General features: G+C 42.2%; 1 protein-coding gene across 1 annotated transcript in view; it reads left to right on the top strand.

Moving 5' to 3' along the window:
• Nucleotides 1-23,395, top strand: part of LARS1 (leucyl-tRNA synthetase 1) — a 63,547-nt gene that overhangs the window by 25,892 nt on the left and 14,260 nt on the right. The window contains exons 15-28 of the mRNA XM_020806469.3: nucleotides 1,759-1,836; nucleotides 6,315-6,400; nucleotides 6,485-6,550; nucleotides 6,639-6,721; nucleotides 7,353-7,491; nucleotides 9,679-9,891; nucleotides 13,796-13,853; nucleotides 14,568-14,631; nucleotides 16,657-16,840; nucleotides 17,008-17,098; nucleotides 18,765-18,905; nucleotides 19,544-19,684; nucleotides 19,771-19,881; nucleotides 21,771-21,881. Coding sequence (XP_020662128.3) covers nucleotides 1,759-1,836; nucleotides 6,315-6,400; nucleotides 6,485-6,550; nucleotides 6,639-6,721; nucleotides 7,353-7,491; nucleotides 9,679-9,891; nucleotides 13,796-13,853; nucleotides 14,568-14,631; nucleotides 16,657-16,840; nucleotides 17,008-17,098; nucleotides 18,765-18,905; nucleotides 19,544-19,684; nucleotides 19,771-19,881; nucleotides 21,771-21,881 — 1,566 coding nt within the window. The remainder of the gene's footprint in view (nucleotides 1-1,758; nucleotides 1,837-6,314; nucleotides 6,401-6,484; nucleotides 6,551-6,638; nucleotides 6,722-7,352; nucleotides 7,492-9,678; nucleotides 9,892-13,795; nucleotides 13,854-14,567; nucleotides 14,632-16,656; nucleotides 16,841-17,007; nucleotides 17,099-18,764; nucleotides 18,906-19,543; nucleotides 19,685-19,770; nucleotides 19,882-21,770; nucleotides 21,882-23,395) is intronic.

The following is a 23,395-nucleotide window of genomic DNA, read 5'->3' as shown; positions in this document are numbered from 1 at the left end:
TCACAAAGCACTTAGGAGAGAGCTTCCATGATTGCACACACCGCCCCTTTCTTCCTCCTGACAAAAGGTAGAGAAGAAAACTACTTGACTGGGGTGGTGAGAGATGTGTACGTTTAGTGCTGCTTTTCCAAGCAGAGGTGAAAAGTAATTTTGTTGGAAGATTTATTTGGTTTGTGACCCTAGAGGGCTCCACAGCCTCATGTAGTATAGACCTCATGGTGTGTTCTGTGAAATACAGTTCTTCCTGATGCACCTTGTTCTCCTTCAGTCTCTTAGTTAATCTGTATATGTATGAATAAGTGGGAGATATTTGGAAATGTAGCTTTCAGGTTGTAGCATGTATTGTTGTTGATGTTGTTTAGTCATTCCCGACTCTTTGTGACCCCATGGACCAGAGCATGCCATGCCCTCTTATCTTCCACTGCCTCACGGAGTTGCTCTATAAATGTAGCATGTATAGAGCTAGGCATTTTCTTCTTTTTAAATAAAAGTTATGAGCTGCCTTCTTTGAACCCACTGACACAAATACTTGGCTGGATAGAGAAAGCAAAATAAATTTTTAAGTGAAAAGGAAACAATTTTAATGGGAACATCTCCAGTTGGTTTGAGGAGTGCTGTATAGTTAAGGCTTATGATAAAGTATCCCACTGAAAGTAGCTGGTTGTTAGGCAGTGTTGGAAAAGGGCCTTGATGTCTTCTGGAAAGATCTGCTAGATGAGTGTCAGGGTGCCCTTTATCGGTACCTTAGTGAACAGGGATACTACATCAAAGCTGATCAGTCTGTCCCCAGGGTTGAGTTTTAGGATGCTGATCTTGCTTATGAAATGTCCTGAGTCTTTGATGTAGGATGAGGTTTGTCCAATGTGGGTCTGTAGGAGGGTGGCTAGGTATTTTGCTAATTCCTATGTTGGGGAACCAATGACACTTACAATGGGCCTGAGTGGGATTGAGTCTTTGTAGATTTTGGGGAGTCCATATAGTCTTGGTGGGAGAGCTTCTGTCTTGCAGATTCATTGAAGGACGTTGGGGTGCAGGGAGGAATTCTTGATCAGCATGTTTGTTTGTTTGGTGATTTTGTTGGTTGGGTCCCGTTTCAGTTTTTTGTAGGTTGTTGGGTCTAGAATATGATAAAGTGTTAAGAACGTAGCAAAGTATAAAAAGGCCAGGGCCCTGTTGATTAATGTACTCTGGAGAGTTGTTGACTTTGCAGATGTTTTTATCTCCCAACTCCCTCCAGCCCTAGTTGTCATATGGCCTCTGAGAAGGAATAGAAGGGGGTGTGATCCGGAATATCTGCATGGCCAGGATTATATCTTGGATGACATGCAAGGGGACATAACACCAACTCCTTCCTGGACTGAAGGAGTGTGTAATTGGACGCGGTGTCAACAATGCAGGTAAAGGGATGGGAAATCTGTGTCTTGGGCACATTAAATCCAGATCTGAAAGAATTGCAGGGATGGGCAGGTAAGGCGATTCCTTGCAGGTCCCATATCAGAGTGCAAAGTGAATTGAGCAAGCCTTGCAAGTTCCCTGTTCCTTTTCCACATCATCTATGATCTTTTGAGGTCAGTGGGTTAAGGGATCAGGATTTTAAAAAAGTTATCACCTATTAATAATTATAGGGTTTAGGTGAGTTTCTGAATGGAGAGTTTTAAGCAATCTTCTGGGAAGAAAAGGAAATGATATGAACTATTCCACCCAGACCTGAAATACCTTGAAAAGAACTGTAACCTCTGCAATTACTTCCCTTTACAGATAATGCTTGTGGATGGATTCAAGGGCAAGAGGGTCCAAGATGTCAAGAAGACTATTCAGAAGATGATGGTAGACAATGTGTGTAGTGGTTTATATTGTTTTTTTAGATGATACAGTAAATTCCACAACACAGTTTTGCTGGCTGGTTTCTACAAAAGGCTACATGATTTCTTGGAACAGAATCACAGCCACAGGAAACAAAGCATTAAGTCAAAAGGTTTTGGGTCTCATGTAGAAAAGAGAGCTAATTACACATGACCCATCAAATAGAAACAATTGCTTTTTGTGAACAGAGCCTGCTGGTTTGTTTTGTTTTGTGAACTAATCCCATAACATGTTTGCTACAGACAAGGTTTTGTGACCTCGGAAATACCATTTTGAGCATTTGGGAAGAAAGAAAACAAAATGCCACCGAAACAGATGGACTCAGTAGGATTTCCATCTCTGCAATTCTGAGAGGGAATTACTGTAGTCCAGTATTTCCTCTAATTTTCCACCAGTGCTGGGCGCCAGCGGTGACCAGAACCAAATGGGCAGCAACTCTGGCTGTGGCACCCACGCAGCATAGAGGGACCCTTACTGTAGTCACTTCTGTAACCTTGACCATTTTCAATGTGTTCTTCCTTTTATACTGTATGACAGCTAATGGCGTGTGTATGCACATTCTGTTCACAAGAGGGCAGCTGAATACTATCATGATCTTCTGTCTTACGTGAAGCAGTCATTCTGCCACCTAGGGAGAGGCAGGGAGTGTGATTTCAGTGCTAGGCAAGGTGCTGTGAGACCACCCCCTTTGCTTTCTTTCAGGATGGAGCCCTGCTACTCTAGCTTTGCTTTTACTGTAATTAGGCTTTACTTGGCCTTTGAGCCGTCGCCAGCGACATGCCACCTCCATGTTCTACATTTCTCTTTCTTCCAATCCTCCTCCATTTCCCCCATGACAGTAGCTTCTTTGTTCTTCTTTCCCACCATCTCCCCTCCTGCTCTGCTGGGGCCTTTGGTAGGTAAAATAATAGTCTACTAACTTGCAGAGGAGTGAGAAAGAAACTTGATTATCAGTCAAAGCATCTTTAGAAACAAAAGGCTAACTGCTCTGGCTGCTACAGGGATGCTTGCTGTGAATATCCACAGTACGCTACTTCATAGGAAACAAGATTGAACAAGACTCCCTCTGGAGCATGTGTGACCTGGTGCTGTAGCATCGGAGCTCAAGTCCTTCACCTCAGGTGTAAATAAGTGAGAATGTAGCCAGCTGCTGCCGCCGTCAGTCTGGCATCTCTTTGCCAATATTTTTCTTCCTGGAGATATTGGTACTGAATGCATTTCCCTTTGACCATTAGATGGCGTATGAAGAGTATTCCAGGATGCTGAGAATTTCTGGGATGAGGAGGGTGCAAACAAAGAAGGACTCTAGTGAATGAATAAAGGCTAAGCAATCATAAATATGCATAAAGTACAGAGTTAGAATTCTCTGATTGTGTAATAAGAAAGTCTAGGTTGTTACAGATGATTGTTCCAAACAAAGTAAGAGGGAAAAGAATTGCAGAAAGAGGAAGAACGTAGTGACTAAAGATCCTTGGGGACTGGTTTGAATGCCGCACAACATCACTGTTCAGAGTTGCCACATTTAAAGTTGCTCTAGCCATGATAACACCCCGCTTCTGGCAGGAGACGAACAAGGAGAGGAAAAAGACTGGAGAAGTGCAGCCTCAGCCTGGTCCCCTCCAGAGGCTATTGAAACCCTCTTCTAATACTGATTAGCATCATCTTGTGAAAGCTGGCCTCATCCTTCCCAGTTTTACTTGTGGAAGTCCATATCTGTACCTGAAGAGGTTCCTCAGATGGGCAGCACCCATTGGTGCTCAGTGAGGGAGCCTGGACTGTTTTGTCCTCAAGGCCCTGGCTTAAGCCTTCATTTGCCTTTCTGTGTAGCATTACGGTAAGAGTGCCCTTACTTGGAGTGGCCTTCCTTGTGGCTGTTGTATCAGTCAAGAGGGTATCAGAATTAAATGCTCTCTCTCTCTGGAAGACCTGTTGTGCATGGGTAAAGCCATCACCTGGTCCTCCCGTTAACCTCAGAAGTAAACACTTTATATTACAGGCCTTATGAATTTAAAATCACCCCTATTCTGCTCAAAACTCTCTTGCTACTCTAGGTGGACTTGGCACAAGTTGGATATGCACAGAGTATATCCGGTGCGTAAAAGGTGCCTCTATCGCTTGTTCCCTTTCAACCTTCCTTAGGAGAAAAGACATCAAGCTCTACTACTACCGTGGTGCTGAAATCTAAAATTTGTTTTCCCGTTTAAATCTACCAGAATAATATGTACAGTCCTTTCTATCAGATATTGGAAAAGTTACATTTTTGGGAATGCATATACCATAATTTCCAGTTCAGTATGGCTACTGGTGTTCTCCAGTGGGCATCAGACATCTTTTCCAGTGCTCAAGGACAGGCTTTGGAGTTGTGAGCCAAAATAGTCCCTTTTCCAAGCTAGCTGTCCTTTCATGTGCCTCCCTCAGAAATGCATGTGCTTCATATGTAAAACATTCCAAACACCTTTGCAGAATGCTACAGACTATTTTTTGGTGCTTCTGCAGAGGTGTCTTAGGGGAAGGTTGCTCAGACTTGTTTTTCCCCCATCCCCCCCTCATGTTTCACTCACTTTCTGGTTGTCCACTGCCTGTCATGAATTATCTTGTACATAGTCCATTATTTCATAATCAAAAAGCAGAAGAACATGCAACTGACGCTTTCTGGTTTGGCATAAGGGAGCCGTCCAAGCCACACTCTTCTTAGCTAGATGTGGTCTACCCTGAGATCCCAGCTCTATGCTGTCATGTTTCTTCTTGTGATAGGCTAACGAAGGGGGATTTCCTGGTGCTGAGTAACTTCAAGAGTTTCCTGATTCTGCTGTTGTTCGTACTGTGCTCATCCAAAGTTAATCTCCATAATAGATGCAAAGCTTTTCTTGCTTTGAATGAACAGCTTTAGGAGAGAAGGTGCATTGTTGCACCTGTGGTTCAGCTGAGAGGGTCTCAGAACATATGCTGTTGAGAAGGCACTTTGTGAGATCTCCTCTGGTTGTCAGTGCCCTGTGTCTATAGCACTTCAAGCAGGTATGGGGAAAACTTGGTGTTTCAGATTTCCCCCTACAACTCCCACCAGCTTTTGCCACATGGCTGGTGGTAAGGGATTGTGAGAGTTTTAGCCCAAAAAATCTGAGGAGGGACGAAGGTTCCCTATTCTGGAACAAGAATACCAGTGTGTCAGTTTTCAGTGAGGCAGCTGATTAAGCTGTTTTTTTTTAAAAAAAACATACTTTAAACATTTCCCAATCTGGTAGTAAGGTAAAGGTTCCCCTTGACATTTAGTCCAGTCGTGTCTGACTCTAGGGCGCAGTGCTCATCCCCATTTCCAAGCTGTAGAGCTAGCATTTGTCCGTAGACAGTTTCCGTGGTCACGTGGCCAGCGTGATTAGACACAGAACATCATTACCTTCCCACCGTGGTGGTCCCTATTGATCTACTTGCATTTGCATGCTTTCGAACTGCTAGGTTGGCAGGAGTATCTGCTAGTACTTGAAGATAAGTAAAGATGTAGAGTACAAATGTTCATGGCCTTCAGTTGAATACATCAGATGTGTCCTCAGTATGTAGAGATCTTACCTTTCATTTCAGATCTCTAACCTTGAGCCAATGTAAGTTTGGACTCTCAGAAAGCAACCCTTCTGGGTTGGGGGATGGTAGATGTGAATCTAGAAAAATGGTTTTATCCAAAGACCAATTGGACTTGTACCGGTCAGACATAAGGAAAAGAGGAGCAACTCCTTCCTCCCTCATTAACTGTTTCCCTTCCACTGCTACCAATGGGAAGGAAAGGATCTGTGCTAGTTGTAGTACTACTAGTTGTAGTTCTTCTCCCATCCTGTATGTATACCAAGGTCTTGGGATCTTGGATCCTGTAACTCCACAGCTTCTCCCTTGACTCCTTCCCTTCTTGAATTCTTCTTATGAGCTCTGCTATTCAAGAGGTGCCAGTTGGAGGACCTTATCACAGTATCATGGAGGGGGTTTGAGAGGTTGGGTCTCTGCAACAGAGGATGGGCCCTTCAATCTCTGTCCTCAAAGGATAAGATGTGGAAAATCCTGTATACCCCGGGGTGCCCTCTCAGAGACCATAGGTTTATGACCTGAGGTGGTTGCTCGTTAAAATAGAATTCAAGATATTCGTATGGTTAAAATCACCTTCTGGCTGGATAGGTATTTAACTGTGGAGCCAGAGGTTGGGAGTTCACTTCCCCACTGTGCTTCTTGGGAGAAGAGCCAGCCTATGTGGCCTTGGGCAAACTGCATAATCTCAGGGTGTCTTCGGAAGAAGGGAGTGGTAAACCACTTCTGAGTATTCCCTACCTAGAAACCCTTGGAAATGGCTGCCATAAGTCAGAACTGACTTGCCAGCATGAAGTTATTACGGTTACTTAAGTTACTTCCATATCTCATCAAATTCCCTTTTGCTGTCCCACAGTTGTAATACTGCTCTTCTTTTTATTTAGGATGAAGCAATTATTTATATGGAGCCAGAGAAACAAGTCATATCTAGATCTTCTGATGAGTGTGTGGTGGCTCTTTGTGATCAGTGGTGAGTTGGAAAAAAATAACATGATGGAATTAGTTACATTCTCTCCCACCTTGTCTTGTTATAATACTTTTTGTCCTACTTCAGGTACTTAGATTATGGCGAAGAAAAGTGGAAGCAGCAGACTCATGAATGCCTGAAGAATCTTGAGACGTAAGTTATGGAGAAAAGGACCAGGGAAGCTGTGAGTTCACGTAAATGTAGAAGGATGGAGGAAAGATTAATTTTCTGCTGTTTCCAGATTTGGTGAAGAGACAAGAAGAAATTTTGAAGCTACTCTGGATTGGTTACAAGAACATGCCTGTTCAAGGACCTATGGATTAGGTAAATAACTTCTCTTTCACTTGGATGAGAATGCTACTTTATTGTGTGACCTTTTAAATCTTACTAGCTTTTGGAATGTGTGCAATATTTGAATGGCACAAAATGAGACACTATAGGCAGGCAAATTAGCATTTTATATAACAATGCAACTTCTCAGCTTTTGATTGGAATTTTTCTTATAGATTTCTAGTACTTTAGTGGGAAAATGTGGATTTATAAGCCTCTTTGGGATGTGTCTATTTTACCGATACAATTTCATGACAAGCCTAAGCACATTCCTTTTAAGTTTGCCATCTAATCCGCTTGTATAAACTTTTGACAACAGCTCCTAATGGTTGTTTGTAGCAATGCTTGCAAGTAGAAATATCTGATGCTTGCTGATTTATCTCAGTGTGAAACGTAGAAGGTTTTTAAACATGTTTTTTATTGGCAGCAGTAATCCTAACAATTTGCCTCCCCCACTTCCACCATGAGTCTAAGACCTAGACGGCTTAAAAGGAGAACACTTGTGTTGCTTTGTCTCTTCCTCTTTCCGAGGAGACTTCATCCCTCAGTACCATGAAAAGTTCCCTACCCCAGTTTAGAAAACGAGAATGCCAATGTGTAATGAACATATTTTGTCATCTTCTAGGTACTCGTTTGCCCTGGGACGAGCAATGGTTGATAGAATCTCTCTCTGATTCTACTATCTACATGGCCTACTATACGGTTGCCCATCTTCTGCAGGGGGGCCATCTCAATGGGCAAGGAGAGCCTCCATTAGGGATTAGGTGAGAAGGAAAAGGGCGGTAAGGTGTGATGTGTGTATTCTTTTGCAAGTGGTTGATGCTGTGCTTTGTATAATGAAATTAAGGGTGCATTTTTTTCTGTTGCTGCAGTTGTTTTATGCCAGTTTACGCTGGCATAGCAGGTGCAGAGACTGACGTGTGCTGGACTAGCACGGATGGGTGCTTTGCAAGGTCATTGTAAATCTGATCATGGTCAGAATGAAGAAAGTAACTGAAACCAGAATCAAGAGGCTAATCTTTTTGTTTTACTGGCTATTTGCCATTCTTAGTCAGGAACCTATTCTTGTATAAACTGTTTCTGCAGTCCCCACTGTACATTCAATAGCTATTTTTGTCCCTGTGTTTCACAACGGTTACAAAGCTTTTCAGATAAAAATTCTCTTTTCAGGACCTTGAGCCCATCAGCAGAGCCCCAACCTTATGCTTCCAGCAGTATTGCCACTTCCAAGTTGAATCTAAACTTTTGTGTCATTAAAGATGAAGGGTCATTTTTTTTCTTCAGCGTGATGATTATAGCCTGAATTAATTATGGACTGTTAACCAGCAGCTCTTTTACTTGTACTAAAATGTATTTTTTCCCAGTGAATTGTTTTTCTTGGTTCTCTGAAATGCCTCTGGAGTAGCTGCCCCTTCATGGTGTAATCCATTGCATTTTCTGAGTTGGTGGGATGAAGCCTTCATTGGGTGAAGCCATACATGGATGCTTTAGGAATTTTAATAGCATTCTAGTCTTTTCTTTCAAAGTATGGGAAATGGATGCCAAGAAGATTCCTTTATGCTTTTTTGGTGTGTGGTGTGCTCAAAGAATATGCATCTGGACTCTTAATTAAGCTGGCTAATAATTGTCTCTCTCATGGTCATCGGGGGGGGGGAGAGGAAGCAGGTAGAAACGAAAAGGGTGTTGTTTGGCAACAATTATGCTATTCACTCCACTGTTGCTTCTTTAATCCAAATTATCAAAGAAGTCTATGAGAACTGCTCTGTGGAATTTGATTTCTTGATTCAGATGTGTTGAACTTCTGAAAGGAAACAGAAAACTGAATTAAGATTGACTCAAGTAGCATATCAACGGTTGTGTATGCACCCAGGTCAAAAAAGACATAATCTATCACTACTGGATGCTTCTCCCATTTACACTCTACTTGCTCTTTGTGGTACTCATGCCACCGTCAAAAGTGACTTAAAGCACCCCAGCCTCCACACAAGTACAGTAAATGCAGTTAGGTGCAAAACTGGTGATTATATGTTCTAACATTTTACTGTTTCACTAACGGCAGATACTGACACCAGGACTAGTTGGGCTACAGATTGGATACAGTTATGTGAGATCTGATGCAATGTACAGTCGTGCCCCGCTTAACGATTACTCTGTATAACGACGAATCTGCTTCACGATGATGTTTTTGCAATCACAATTGTGATCGCAAAACGATGTTTTAAATGGGTTTTTTTTCGCTTTGCGAAGGTCGGTTCCCTGCTTCGGGAACTGATTCTTCGCATTACGAGGATCAAAACAACTGATCGTTGGGTTTTCAAAATGGCTGCCGGCTGCTCAAAATGGCTCCCCGCTGTGTTTTTGGACGGATTCCTCTACAGGCACCAAAAATGGCTGCCCCTATGGAGGATCTTCGGTGGATGGTGAGTTTTTCAGCCCATTGGAACGCATTGAGTGGTTTTCAATGCGTTTCAATGGGCTTTTTTATTTCGCTTTACAATGTTTTCATTCTACAGCAATTTCGTTGGAACAAATTAACATTGTTAAGCGAGGCACCACTGTACAATGTCAATTTTCCACCTCTAATTTTTCAAGGTCATGGGAGTCATCTGTCTGTTACATACTTCTGCCCCAAACTGACTTGGCAATGGCTGACTTCATGTACCATAATCAGCTGTACTTTTTTGTGAAATTGTAAGCTTTAACTTGTTTTGGACTCTTGGATTTTAAAGCAATGGAAGTATGAAGAGGCAGGACAGACAGTGCAACAAAAATAGTGTCAGTGATGCTAGTATGAATAAATAAATATTTCCTCTGTGGTCAAATGACCTGATCAAATAAAATATAGAGGCTGAGCCACTGTATGCTTAGCTAGCAGTATAAGCGATATCTATCTGAAGGCTATTTTCATTATTTTCTTACTCTTGTAATCACCCTCCTCTCAATGTGCACAGGGCAAACCAACTGACCAAAGAGGTGTGGGACTACATCTTCTTTAAGACAGCTCCCTTCCCTGCAACAAAAATCCCCAAAGAAAATTTGGATAAGCTGAAGCAGGAGTTTGAATTTTGGTATCCAGTGGATCTGCGTGCTTCTGGCAAGGACCTGGTTCCAAATCACTTGTCGTACTTCCTTTATAACCATGTGGCCATGTGGCCAGATGAAAGGTTAGTTTGAAGAAATCCTGAATTTGCCCAGTTTTTAACAAGTACCTTTTTGCCACATTTATCCCTGAAGGGTGTTCCCCTTTTTGCCACATTTAACCCTGAAGTGTAATAGAAACGTTATTCTGGCCTTCAGAAAAGGATGGATCTGATGCACAAAGAGAGCAACAGCGTGAAAAGGAGACAGTCTGCTACGTGAGCCTGCTAGCCACATGCACGGGGGAACCTGAAAACCCATCGTTCTCCAGTGTGTAGTGAGGCTTACCCGGATGGCAGACAATCACTCCTCTCCTGCAGAGAAGGACAGCAGAGGGAGGAGGGCCTAGGCTTCTGCTCGTGTGTTCAGGTTCTTTTCCGAATGGCTGAAAAAGGCTATACTGCTTTTCTCCCCAGACTGCCCTGACTAGACTGATTGTGACAGTTAAGCCTATCGAGGCAAATTACCTTGCCAGGCCAAAGCTGTGTAATTCTAACAAGTGAGGAAAAGAAGCTCTTCCCTCCCCAGCCATGGTTAACTAGGATGCTGACCAGAAAAAGGTCCTGCTCAGCCAAAATGGCAGCCTGTTGAATTTGCCCTATTGAAGTTATGGGGGAGAGGGTGGGAGTAGTGTACTGTGGTTACCATGGAATGCATTGAAGGAAGGGGGGGAATGCACAGTACTTTTTTATTTTAAAACGTTTTCCTTTATATACTGTACACACTTTCCTTCCTTCCTTTGGCTGTGCCAACAGTATAACTATTTCTTCTTCATGGTCTCTGGGATTCACACTAATGAGTTCGTTCCACACCTGCATAGACATCTTTGGAGTGATTCAGAGCCTGAATAACCATTAGTCCATACCTTCTTCACAGCTCATGCTCCCTACCCTGCTCTGAATCTTCAGTTCCCTTTCAGCTGACACTGAGGAAACACCTTAAGAACTTTTGGAGCCTTTTTGTTTGGACATAACTTTATTCTGAATATACCTACCTCTCCTTTATAATTCTTGCCTGTTGATCTGTTTCTCATCTTGTGAGTTGTTCATCATTATTCTCCCCCCCCCCCCAAAAAAAGTTATTTGTGTTCTTCCTGTCAAGGCCTTCCTGCTTTTTATGGCCTCTGTGGGGCTGTTGAAGAAATAAGCAAATTACAGTAATGAAATACTCCTCACATTCTAAGTACCTTTAGTATTTTGGTGAGGGGCATCAGACTCAGAACTGCCAGATTTGCTAAAAATTCACCAAAGTAGCCATCAAAAACTGGTAGGGGGGTCCAAAGTTTTACTTGTGGTCGAGAGACCATATTGAAAAGCAAATAACAGCATTGTTTTCAAATTGCAAAATACCACCCAGACAGGTCTTGATGGAAGCCATTCAGTCAGAAATGACATAAACAAATCCAACCCCCAAATAAATTGGTAGTATTAACTACCAAAATCAAGGACAGGCCATTGACCACGAAATCAACCTCAGTGTCAGCAACCAAACAGAGGAAGATGTTTACTGATTCAGGGTATAGCTAGGTAAAGAAAGCAAAGATCAAACAGAAATTGGAGAAGAATAAGGACCATGAGTCTCCAGCATGTTGCCACCATGATGCTGTCCTCAAAATAAAGAACATGAAGACCTGGTTTGCTTGCGGTTGGTGTCTGAGGAAAAAAAATCTCAGGAGCTTGGAGCTTCTTCTGCCATCAGTGAGTCTCCAGAATGGAGCCAGATAACTCAATAGACTGTAAGCAGACTCTTAAATCCATGCCCTATGGTCCAAAACACAAAATAAACTTTATGTAAACAAGCTGGAGATGTTGGCTGTCATAAAAGCCTTCAAAGCCTTCAGAACAATAATCAGCAGTAGAGTAATACAAGTGGCTACAGACAACAACACAATGATGTAGTACAGTACATAAACAGTGAGGAACACCGCCAATGTCACGTCTCTATCCAACTATGGGAGTCGTGTGTTCAAATGCACACCCTATCTATATCTGCACGTATGGTGGGAGAAGACAACCAGATGGCCGATCATCTAAGCTGACGGAATTCCCAAATGGGAACTGTCCCTAATCATGTTTGAGAACATTTGCAGACATGGGGATCATCCCATGCTTGATTTGTTTGTGATGAAAGTCAACAAGAAATGCAACAATTATTGCTCATGGTCGTAAGCATGGCTCTCTTGGTGATACATTTATAATCAGGTGGTTAGGGATGCTAGCATAGGCTTACCCACCAGTCCCTATTCTATGCAGGGTAATGATAAAATTTTGCCAAGGAAAGAGTAACGCTATTCTCATTGCTCTATGGTGGCCACATCAAACCTGGTTTGTGACACTGAGACTAATGGTATCAGACATCAATTAGCTGCCAGTAACGCCAGACTTAATAACGCTAAGCTGAGGGTCGATTCATTACCCAGATGTTGCACAGATGAAATTGGCAGCCTTGAGAATTCACCAGTGCTGAAAGGAATTTTACTAGAATTAAAGAAACCATCCACTAGGTGTTGTTACAAATACAAATGGAAGAAATTTGTGATCTATGCTTAGTCAATGGACCAGTGCTACTGATCCCGTTTGGCGCACTGTCTTGTGTTTCTTGCTGCAACTAGAGCAAAGGGACTTGTCACATTTGTCACAAAAAGTTTATTTGTCAGCAACAGTAGAACACCAACTTCCAGGATCTCCTACATCACAGTTCTTTACAAATCCAACCCTTTAAAAGTTTTTGAAAGGGTTGAAGAATTGTCTACCCTGATGTCACAGAGAACACTAACGTTAGTGATTAACCAGCCCATGAAGCCACCGCTTGAGCCAATGACAATAACACATCTCAGAGTCTTGATTTATAAGACATTTTTCTCCATGACAAGAATATTGACGAGTAGAAGTGAACCAACCATGCACTCTTAGACATGACTCTCCCTTCCTGCAATTCCACAAGGAGAAAGTGACACTCTGTGTGTGTGATTCATGGAGACCATGAAGAAAAAGGATCTATAACTGTAATCCTTTGTGTAGTCTTCTGTGAATTCACACAACCAGCTAATCCTCTCTTGGTCCACCATGCGGACACTTTTATCAGTGGCAGACTGGGGAAACTGAGGATGAGTAAGGTAGGGAGCATGCACAATGGAGAGGGTATGGACAAATGGGCTTGTCAAGCTCTGGAATGTTCCAAAGATGTCTGCACAGGTGCAGAAGGAGCCTATTGGTGTGAATGCAAACTGTCCTTTCCACTTCCATCAGTTGGCCCTCAGATGTTTGTTTGTTTGTTTGTTTGTTTGTTTATTTATTTAATTTATATGCTCTTGCACTTGGATACCTATGAGCTTCAGCTAGTAGATAGTGGAGATAATGATAGTGGAGAGGCATGATGGAAGTAGGAGTTCATCAAAAGCTGAAAGCCTGAAACGTCCCCACCCTTGCTATATTCCTTTAAAAGGTTGGGGGCCAAGATTTCTAGTAATGAGAACTCTTAGAGTTTATGGGGATGGGGAAGGCTAAACTTTCAAGCCAATGGTGGAATTTCTATTGCACTAGTAGAAGGCTTCAGTGAAGCTCCAAAGATGTGGCGTAGGGTAAGATTGTTGTGATCTAAGTACTTTTATGGGATCACACCTCTTGAGTTCACCTGTCCTGCCAACTTCCTGATTTGGCTCTCATCTTCCATTGGTTCTGTTGAGGTTGTATTCCGTTGATGTTGATGTATATTGTAATTGAGTTTTTGGTCTTGCTACATAGTGATATTTTAGCAGAGATAAAGTACTTGTGTTTTATCTCTTGTTATCTTGAAGAGTACAGCCACACTGCTGGGGCTACCCATGTGAGCAAGCTGCCTGAAAAGTGCACTCCTACCTTACTAATCATTGGTGTTTTGTCAAGAAATCCATGAGAATGAATACTGAGTTTTTCTGGTTTTCCAATGCAGGGGAAAGTGGCCTCGAGCAGTGAGATCAAATGGGCATCTCCTCCTGAATTCAGAGAAGGTACATAATTTTGTTTGGCCAGTATGGCACAGTTATGATGTAAAAGACCAATAGAACAAGTTCTATTTCTGTTGGAGAAGTTTTTTAGTTATCAGGCATCTACACAGTGTTCTCAATATATTTATTCAATAGGTTCCTGCTTGCTTTCCTATAGTCAGGTCAGTCCAAGGAGAAACTGTGGAGTCTGTCCAAGAATTCACATTTCTTGGCTTTCTCTTTCATGCTTAAATCTATTTTTTTTATCATTTTAAAAAAGCATTATTTACCTTGAAGTTACTTTGTCTTTGCTTGGCAGGAGCTAAAAAAATGCCTGTAGGGATTTTGACGGACAAAAAATTCATAATGAATTTTTTTCAGAACCTCATGCTGTAAAGGACCTTTAGCTGACATTTCTCCTTGAATGATACAATCTGTCTTTCAAAAGCTTTCATGGGGTCTGCGTAATGTAGGAAGTGCTCAGGGAGCACAACCTCTTCTGTTTTTTGTTCTGCTGCTCTCCCACATGTGGTACATGAGATGTTCACCCACACAGAAATCAGACCATAGTTTTGATGTCAGCCGTGGATGTCAAGCAGTAGCCTTTTGCATCCATGATGGCTAGAACTCAGCACTGATCACAATGCATCTTTCTATGAGCGAGGAGTTTAACTCAAGGGGGTTGACCATTCTGTAACTTTGCTTACTTGTCTCTCACCAATTCTTCTTTTACTACAGATGTCTAAATCTACAGGCAACTTTCTCACGTTGAGTACAGCTGTGCAGAAGTTTTCTGCTGATGGTAAGAAGGCATAATAATTTTAGAAATAAAATTATTTTAGAACTGGAGAGCTGGAAAGGATCCTATGGATCATCCCTTCCAGCCCTTTTTTCAAGGATGCACAGCGGGGGAACAAATTTCCAACCTCTGGCTCCACAGCCAGAACCTAAACCAGTGGTTCTTAACCTTGGCTTACTCAGGTGTTTTTGGACTGCAACTCCCAGAAGCTTTCGCCATCAGCTGTGCTGGCTGGGGTTTCTGGGAGTTGCAGTTCAGAAACACCTGAGTAACCAAGGTTAAGAACCACTGACCTAAGCCATTAAAGTTACCTTGAGTCAGAATCTGACAAACTCAGTGGTAAAGTATCTAGTATTTTATTAGGCATCCTTCAGTCTCGAAAGACTATGGTAGCGTGCTCTGTATGGAGGACTTGGAACAGCTTCTAGTGTGGCTGAGGAGGCCAATTCGAGAGTGACAATCCCTTCCACACTGAAGACAAATCCAATCTGTCCCCTGTCCAGCTCCCTGGTTTTGCTGCTTTAGTGACTTCCTCTTTGCCTCGGCCTGCTGGGCAAGGGTCGCTTCAAATTGGGAGAGCCCGCGATGCAGTGCCTGCCTCCAGGCTGAACGCTCAGATGTCAGGGTTTCCCATCTGTTGAGGTCTATTCCTAAGGCCTTCAGATCTCGCTTGCAGACGTCCTTGTATCGCAGCTGTGGTCTCCCTCTGGGGCGATTTCCCTGCACTAATTCTCTAGTAATATTTAAGCATTTTCAGATGAAGCAGCAAGGTGGGTCTAAGAACCTGCAAGTTATCCTCAGGTCACTTTGCATGCCCCTACAAATTAATTTAATTTGTGTTGGCATTTTGGAGGGTTAAAAAACGCTGGATTTTTTTTTGGGGGGGGGGACTTGTAGCCAATTGCAGTTGAGGGAAATGGAGCAAAAGAAGAAAGTGCCAGGGTAGAAGGAGACTTACAGCTGAAGCCCCAGCAAAGAGCAGGACCTCCCTGGAAATTCAAGTCCCTGAATCTCTGAGGAAGGCTCAGACCAACCCCACCAGCCTGCATATATTGCCACCCACTTTGCTGAGCAATCATTTTTCATCTGAGCAAGGCAAAAAGCAGGTGCTACATTGCCTACTAGACGGGCTTCCTTTTAGAATTATTTTTTTCTTTTTTTTTCTTTTAAGTCTTAATCACACTTTGCATTGAATTTGTATATGACTGTGAGATTAATGACAACTCTTTTGTGCAGGCTTTGATTGGATAGGTCAAAAGAGCACAAGGGCCTGTTTTCCTCCCTTCTGCTAATATTTTTAATGTTCTTCTATTTCTGAATGCCTGCTGTTGGCTGATGTTGGGTAGATTCATGGATAAGTGAGAACTGAGCGAGGAATAGAACACATGGCTCTGTGTTGGGGTGGGTGAGTGGGGGAGGAAGCGGGTAGGAGCTTTTCCTCCCTGTAAAGCTTTGCCATGTTCAACAGATTGATGGCACTGTGCAGCACCTGCCATCACAGGACATAGCCATTTGTTCTCCATGTCTGCAGTCCTCCCAACATGAACCAAGAAGTAATCAGTCCAGCCGACCTTCGGGCCAGCTCCAAGCAGTGCAGTCCAGATCTGTAAAATAACAATTTGGATACAAATTGAATCAGGCTGTACTGAAACATACCTACTTAAGTATTCATTTTGAAATGGAGCGTGTAGGCATGTGTTTGGATAATCAACAACTTCTTTGAGAATCCCAGCTGATGAGCCTCTTTGGATTGCATATGGAAGGGTTGTAGAGCATATTGAAGCAGGGGACCTAAAACTAAAGACCAGAGGCCTCATGGGAAAATATGGCGAATCCTTTTGGTTTTTCTTTCCTCCAAGTTAGGGGAGGGCCCAGTTGCCTTTCTGGAGCTTCATATTTATACCCAGGGCAATGCATGAAGACGTCAATGTACTTGCATTTGTTGTCATTGTAAGCATGCCATGTGCTCATTTTGCTGGGAACAGAGTTGCTATAGCTTTCAATGTTGTAGATTTGTTTTCCTTCTAGGCATGCGACTGGCGCTGGCTGATGCAGGTGATACAGTTGAAGATGCCAACTTTGTGGAAGCCATGGCAGATGCCGGTGTCCTCCGCCTGTACACGTGGGTGGAGTGGGTGAAGGAGATGCTTGCTAACTGGGACAGCCTGAGAAGTGGGCCTGCCACCACCTTCAATGATAAGGTCTTTGCCAGGTATCTGGAAAAAGCTTACCTTCCTGGATTTTTTCCTTCAGAAAAAGAAGCCAGAAGAATTTTAGACTTCTACAATTCCCTGTGCACAATTCAGTTTCCTCACAGATGCTTGTATTGTGATATTTCTCCCTGATCTAGATTTTTTCCCTCTCCTTAATCTTATCCAGTGAAATCAATGCAGGAATAATGAAAACGGATGAAAATTACGAGAAGATGATGTTTAAGGAAGCTCTTAAAACTGGCTTCTTTGAATTTCAGGTAGGCTGCCAGCTCTCCAGAGCACAAGCTTTCAGAAATTCAGTTTGGGCATTTACTCCATAGACTAGTAAGGTAACTTAGGAAACACTTAAAACCATGCAACAACAGTAGAGTAAAACTACTAGTATTGAAAGAGCAGACAATCAAACAACTTTGCACTTCTCATTGAACTTCATATACCCGGTGCCTGGGATGGAGAGATAGCAAGACATAGACAAATACATCAGTAGTTGCCTTATCATGCCTTGACTAGTAATGAATCAGTTAGAGTGAGAAGAATGCTCTAAAATCTTGTGCCCTGCCAAGTGAAGAATGTTCTTCCTCTGTTCCTCTGCTGCTTTACATCCTTCAACCATGATGTGTTGGGGATTGATCTTTAACCTTACACATAATTCATCATTGAACTGTGGCTCATTTCATAATAGTTTCCCTGCTTTCATTATATCAACAAGCATAGACTTGATAAATAAAGGTAAAGGTAAAGGTTCCCCTTGACAATTTTTGTCCAGTTGTGTTCGACTCTAGGGGGCGGTGCTCATCCCTGTTTCCAAGCCATAGAGCTAGCGTTTGTCTGAAGACAATCTTCCGTGGTCACATGGCCAGTGCGACTTAGACACGGAACGCTGTTACTTTCCCACCGAAGTGGTCCCTGTTTATCTACTTGTATTTGCATGCTTTTGAACCGCTAGGTTGGCGGGAGCTGGGACAAAGCAACGGGAGCTCACTCCATCACGTGGATTTGATCTTACGACTGCTTGGTCTTCTGACCCTGCAGCACAGGCTTCTGCGGTTTAGCCCGCAGCGCCACCACGTCCCTGCTGATAAATAGGAAGAAATAAATAGATTAATTTGTCTACGGTCAGTGCTCTGTTGAGATTACCCTTCTGGAAGACACAGTTTTGACTATCAGGGAGTTACAGCAAGAGGTGTGCAGATTTCTGTTTATGCCTAGCAGCTGCCTGAGGTATTCTGGGATTTGTAGTCTGAAAGCACAAGCCTCTAGTTAACAACCATTGGTTGGCCGTGAATAATTGCAGAAAAATAATTAAAGAAAAATACTTTCTTGCTCTCTGCCTTTCTCTTTCACAAATCTTTTCTTTTCCTCGAATATGGTCGGAGCAGAAAATTATTCCCCTGGCCATTAAGAAGCAGAATGTTTTCTGCAATGGTCCATAAGGTGTCAGTAGCTCTCACACAGCCGCCGCGTGTTTTTGCTGGGGAATCAATTGCTCTAACTTCTTTTCCCAGCTGCCTTTCATAAGGATGGTTCCGCTGGTTGAACCATGTGCATAATAATAGATCACATTTATTGCCTTTTCTTCTTACTAACTTAATGGTAGCCTTTTATGTGGACCATTCAGAATGATGGCGCCTAATATACAGTTACAGTTATCCTTGACTTTTATGTCCATGCCGATAGATGTCTTTTTTAAGAGGTGTAATAATGTGAAGCTATATAATGTCCAACTGGCAGAATTTCATTTGATTCCAATCCCAGTTGGGTTTTAAATTTTTTTTTAAAATTGGCCCTTTTAATAATCCGTTATAGGCTTATAAGTAGTTTATGTTTTAAGGACAGATCAAAGCAAGGAAAATGTCTTTTATGCAGTGCTTTTCTATGACAGTTGCAATGTCCTTAACGATGCTTATGCTGGCTCTCTTTCAGGCAGCAAAAGACAAGTACCGTGAACTGGCAATAGAAGGCATGCACAGGGACCTGGTGCTCCAGTTTATTGAATCACAGACACTTCTGTTAGCTCCGATCTGCCCTCATGTGTGTGAATATATCTGGACATTGTTGGGCAAGGTACTGTTGATTTTCCTGTGTTTTTCTGGAGGAGGCCTTGTCTGTTGCAGAGATTTGAGCGAAGATCCTCTTACGTTTCCAGTGAGTGGGAGGGTCCCATCAGCTTAGCAACACCGGGTCACAGTGCTTATGTTAAATGTTGCCATTGTGCAAATAGAGGGTGGATTTTCTGGCTGGATAGCTCAGCGGTTCTCTGGCTGTTGGGAGTTCAATTCCCCACAGTACCTGTTATGAACAGAGCCAGCCTTCATAGCCTTAGGCAAGCTGCATAGTCCTTCATGTTTGCAGAAGAAGCGAAGGGCAAAACACTTTGAAGTAGCATTCGCCACCTGGAAAACCCTGAAAAGGGTTGCCATAAGTCAGAACTGACTTGGCAGCACATGATGATGATGATGATGATGATGATGATGATGATGATGATGATGATCATCATCATCATCATCATCATCATCATCATCATCATCATCTTTACGGAGCTCCCCCTTGCTCAGGGGCAGCAGTTGTCCTGATAGTGTTGCTTTGCCTTGCGGACCTTTCCATCAGTGAAAGCTCAATAAGATACTGGCCTGGGGAACAGGAGATGTAGAGGATTTTCTTCTCCCATAATCACTGTTTTTGTTGTCAACTCCAACTTGAAGCCTCACTCCATCATGAAAGCTTCCTGGCCAGTGCCTGGCCCTGTGGATGAAGTGCTCCTCCGCTCGTCCCAGTACCTCACTGAGGTGGCCCATGATCTCCGTCTGCGTCTTAGAAACTACAGGGCACCAGGAAAAGGGAAGGTGAGTCCTGGCATCTCCTCCTGCCATCACATGCTTTCAAGGTTTATGCACTTGACTCAGAGACATTTTCCTTTAATGTTTTCTAGAAGGGCAGTAAGGAGGTGCCTCAGAAGCCGTCTCACTGTACCATATATGTGGCCAAGAGCTACCCACCATGGCAGCACACCACATTGTCGGTTCTGCGCAAGCATTATCAGGTAATCACACGGCATGCTCATGTCCTTCTTTTGAATCAGAGGATCTGCACAGTGGGCTTACGTGCAAGTAAGAGCTCCATTAAAACCAGTGCAATATCACAAGCAATAGTATGAACTAACACTATATCACTATAGGTGGTGAGAAGAAAGCAAGAATGCCAGCTATCCTACCACCACTTCCTTTTGTTCTATTATTCTTTCCTTGCTTGTCCTCTCATCCCTTCTGTCTCCTTCCCCATCAGAAATAAAACCAGCTTGGCATCAGGTTCATCGACTCAAAGGGGAAAAATATGTGTTTCCTGTATTTTTAATAAAGCTGTGCAGATCTTTCAGTGTTTGATGATTATGTCCTTTTGGGTGCATTATTAAGTTTGCTGTATGATCTCATTTCTAGTGACATTTAGAAACAGAGGACAGTCTGAGTTTGTTATTAATCTTTTGTGCATTCGAAGCTTAGTAAGCTGTTTACTTCAGTATCGGCTGGGCTGCAGAATTACTGGCTCTTGTCAGATCTGTACAGCTTCCTTATTAGGCAGATACCTTTACCTTCTCCTCTAGTCTTCAATGGGTATGATAATTCTTTGGCTTTGTAGGAAATGTACTGGTGCCCAATAGGAGGTTCTTCCTTGTAACTAACACAATGCAAAGAAATTTAAAAGGAGCAGTCCCAGAGTCTTTGAGCTGTTGGAAGTGATCCTTTAACTGTTGTGGCACAGGAACAATAGCACCGCTCAAGTGGAAGAGCCAAGCAAGTGAGTTATCACTTGCAGGAATTTTGTTAAATTAATTTCCTTTTAATTGGGAACAAGCATTTCTTTGTAATTTGGTGCTCATTTCCATCAATTAAGATTGGAAAGAGGACTAGAAACAAATGAACAGTCATTTTCCATCCACTTTGGGATTTCTAGCAAGGGGAGTTAAATTGAAATGTACACTTAAAGAACAGTGTGAGAAACAGAATTCACTTCTCGGTGATGCACCACTAACATAGCAAAGCCCAATCCGAGATGGGACTGATTTGTTTGAAACATGGTGCTGAAGGGGAACTTTGCTCCACCCTGGACCACCAGGAAGAGGAACAAGTGGGTCCCAGATCAAATCAAGCCTGAACTATAGAGGCAAAAATGTTGAAACTGAGGCTGTCTTACTTTTGGCTCATCATAAGGCAGGATTCTCTGGAAAAGACAATAATACTGGAAAAAGTGGAAGGCAGCAGGAAAAGAGGAAGGGCAAATACAAGGCAGATTGGCTTCCTAAAGGAAGCCACAGGTTTGAGGTTGCAAAAGCTGGGCAGGGCTGTTGAGGACAGGGCATTTTGGAGATCATTAATTGGGTTGCTGTAAGTTGAAGACAACTTGAGAGCATGTAACAAGAAAAGTCTGAGATGAACCTGGATCCTTCCCTCTCCTGTTCTTGTAATGCCTGGCAGCCAGCAACAGCCAAAAGGTTTATTGAGCTTTGTGCAAACCATGATGATAACGCTGAGCTATGTTTGGGTTGTCCAATTACTGTTTCTGAGAGCCTGAGCAAGTAGCTGTTCCTTAAACGGTTTAGGGCAGAGCATGATGTTTAGAATGTAGCTACACAGAGAAAGATGGGCTTTATAAAATAAAAATTGAGCCTATCTGCATGGATTTCTTTATCCATTTGAAAAAAAGTTTATAATAAGCAGCACTTACGAAGAATCAAAATATAACGAGTTCTGGAGAAAAAAAGGCATTTAATGCCATTTTATGTATGCATTTAGAGACAAGTAAGAAGGCAAAGTTTTAGGCAGAGATGTGTCAAACTAATTTGTCGAACAAGTTAAACTGGGGGATGCATGGACTTACCTCTCAAACCCAAACTGCCATATAATATAATTGGAACTTGTATCTGCTTTGTTACAGGCCAATGGAGGAGACCTGCCAGACAACAAAATAATTGCCAGTGAACTCAGTTCCTTAGCAGAGCTGAAGAAATACATGAAAAGGGTTATGCCTTTTGTTGCTATGATCAAGGTCAGCCTTTCTAAAACTTATTGTTGCTCTTTAGGAAATCATATATAAATCCCATTGCATTTGCAGACTTCATTCTAACGTCTAAAAAAGAACACCCTAGAAATTATCCAAATCTTTCAGGCAAAGTGGCGTGAAGAACTGAAAGAATCCTAATGTGTGAAATGTCTTCAATCCTAGAGGGAAGGAGATAATGTCATTTATTTATTCTTCCTGCAGAAACAGGGAATGAGGAATGTAATAATTGCAGAATCTAGGTGGGCTTTCATGTTGAGTTCTGAATTGCAATTTGGAGGTTTTGTGATCGTACTTCTGGGTATCTTGTCATTAATATGCTTTCTTTCATTGACCGTGCATAGGTCTAGAACTAGCAATGTCTGAGAATATTTATGCAGTTCAAGACCTATTGCTGGTACTAGGTCAATGTCCTCCATTAAACATTCATTATCACTTGATTTTTTCACTCATTTCTCAGTTGAACCCACTTCCTTGTACTCCCAACATGCTTTAAATTTGAACAAGTTAATACTTGTAAAGTATTATGTGTTAATGTTATGTGTGGCCCCTGAGAATTTGAACCGAAAGAGGAAATCATGATGACGATTTCACTGTCTTTAATGTGTTTGCATGGATTGAAAAAAGCAACTTCACTGTTCTCACTGTTATCGAGTGCTTCCATTATCCATAATACGGGTTGAAAAAGATCACAGTCAATTCTTTCTTGAGAGAGAAGGAGCACAATGTTGAATTTCAGGAAGAAATGATGGAAGTGTGCCTGTTTTATCTTTTTCATTCTTCAAAAAAGCACATCAGTAACTTCTCCTTTCCAGCATAAGTTAGTTAAGTACATTTAGATTTTAGCTAAAGAACAAAACAGGAACGAAACTTGAACCAAGATATACAGAAAAAACTAAGAAGACGAGGAAAACAACGAATGAAAGTGTATATATAGCCCTTTTTAGAAAATTTAAATTTGTGCCTAAATATATAACTTCTAAAATGAATGAAAATAAAATAAGTTCTCATTTAAATAAGAAATGAGCAAAAATAACTATAAAGCCGCATATATGGCAAAAGTTTTATTTCAGAACTGCAGGGCTGGAAAGGACCCTATGGCTCCTCGGGTCGAGCCCGTGTCAGGGAGGCACAGTGGGGAATTGATCTCCCGACCTTTGGCTCCACAGCCAGATGCCTAAACTACTGAGCTATCTGGCAACCTTCCATAGTTTTAATTTATGTAGAGAGGCTTTGCCTCAAGTATTAGTGGCAGCTACACTTCAACAAAGCTTTATTTCTCAGTGACACTAAGAAGAAGCTGGTGGAATAAAAGTATTATACCATGTCAAACATATATTCAAGAAATCAATCCTTCAGTCATGGAGTCTCTCCTCTCACATTAGGAATCAAAATTCCAAAATATATAAGTTAATATCTGTAAAACTGCAGACTGGTAGGGATAAAAAACATAGATGCCTTAAGGTTAGAAAATGTGTAAATCGTTCAGCAGATGATAAAAG

The sequence above is a fragment of the Pogona vitticeps genome, chromosome 2, assembly GCF_051106095.1.
Source record: "Pogona vitticeps strain Pit_001003342236 chromosome 2, PviZW2.1, whole genome shotgun sequence".
Lineage (NCBI taxonomy): Eukaryota > Metazoa > Chordata > Lepidosauria > Squamata > Agamidae > Pogona > Pogona vitticeps.
This window is presented reverse-complemented; position numbering and strand designations above follow the sequence as displayed.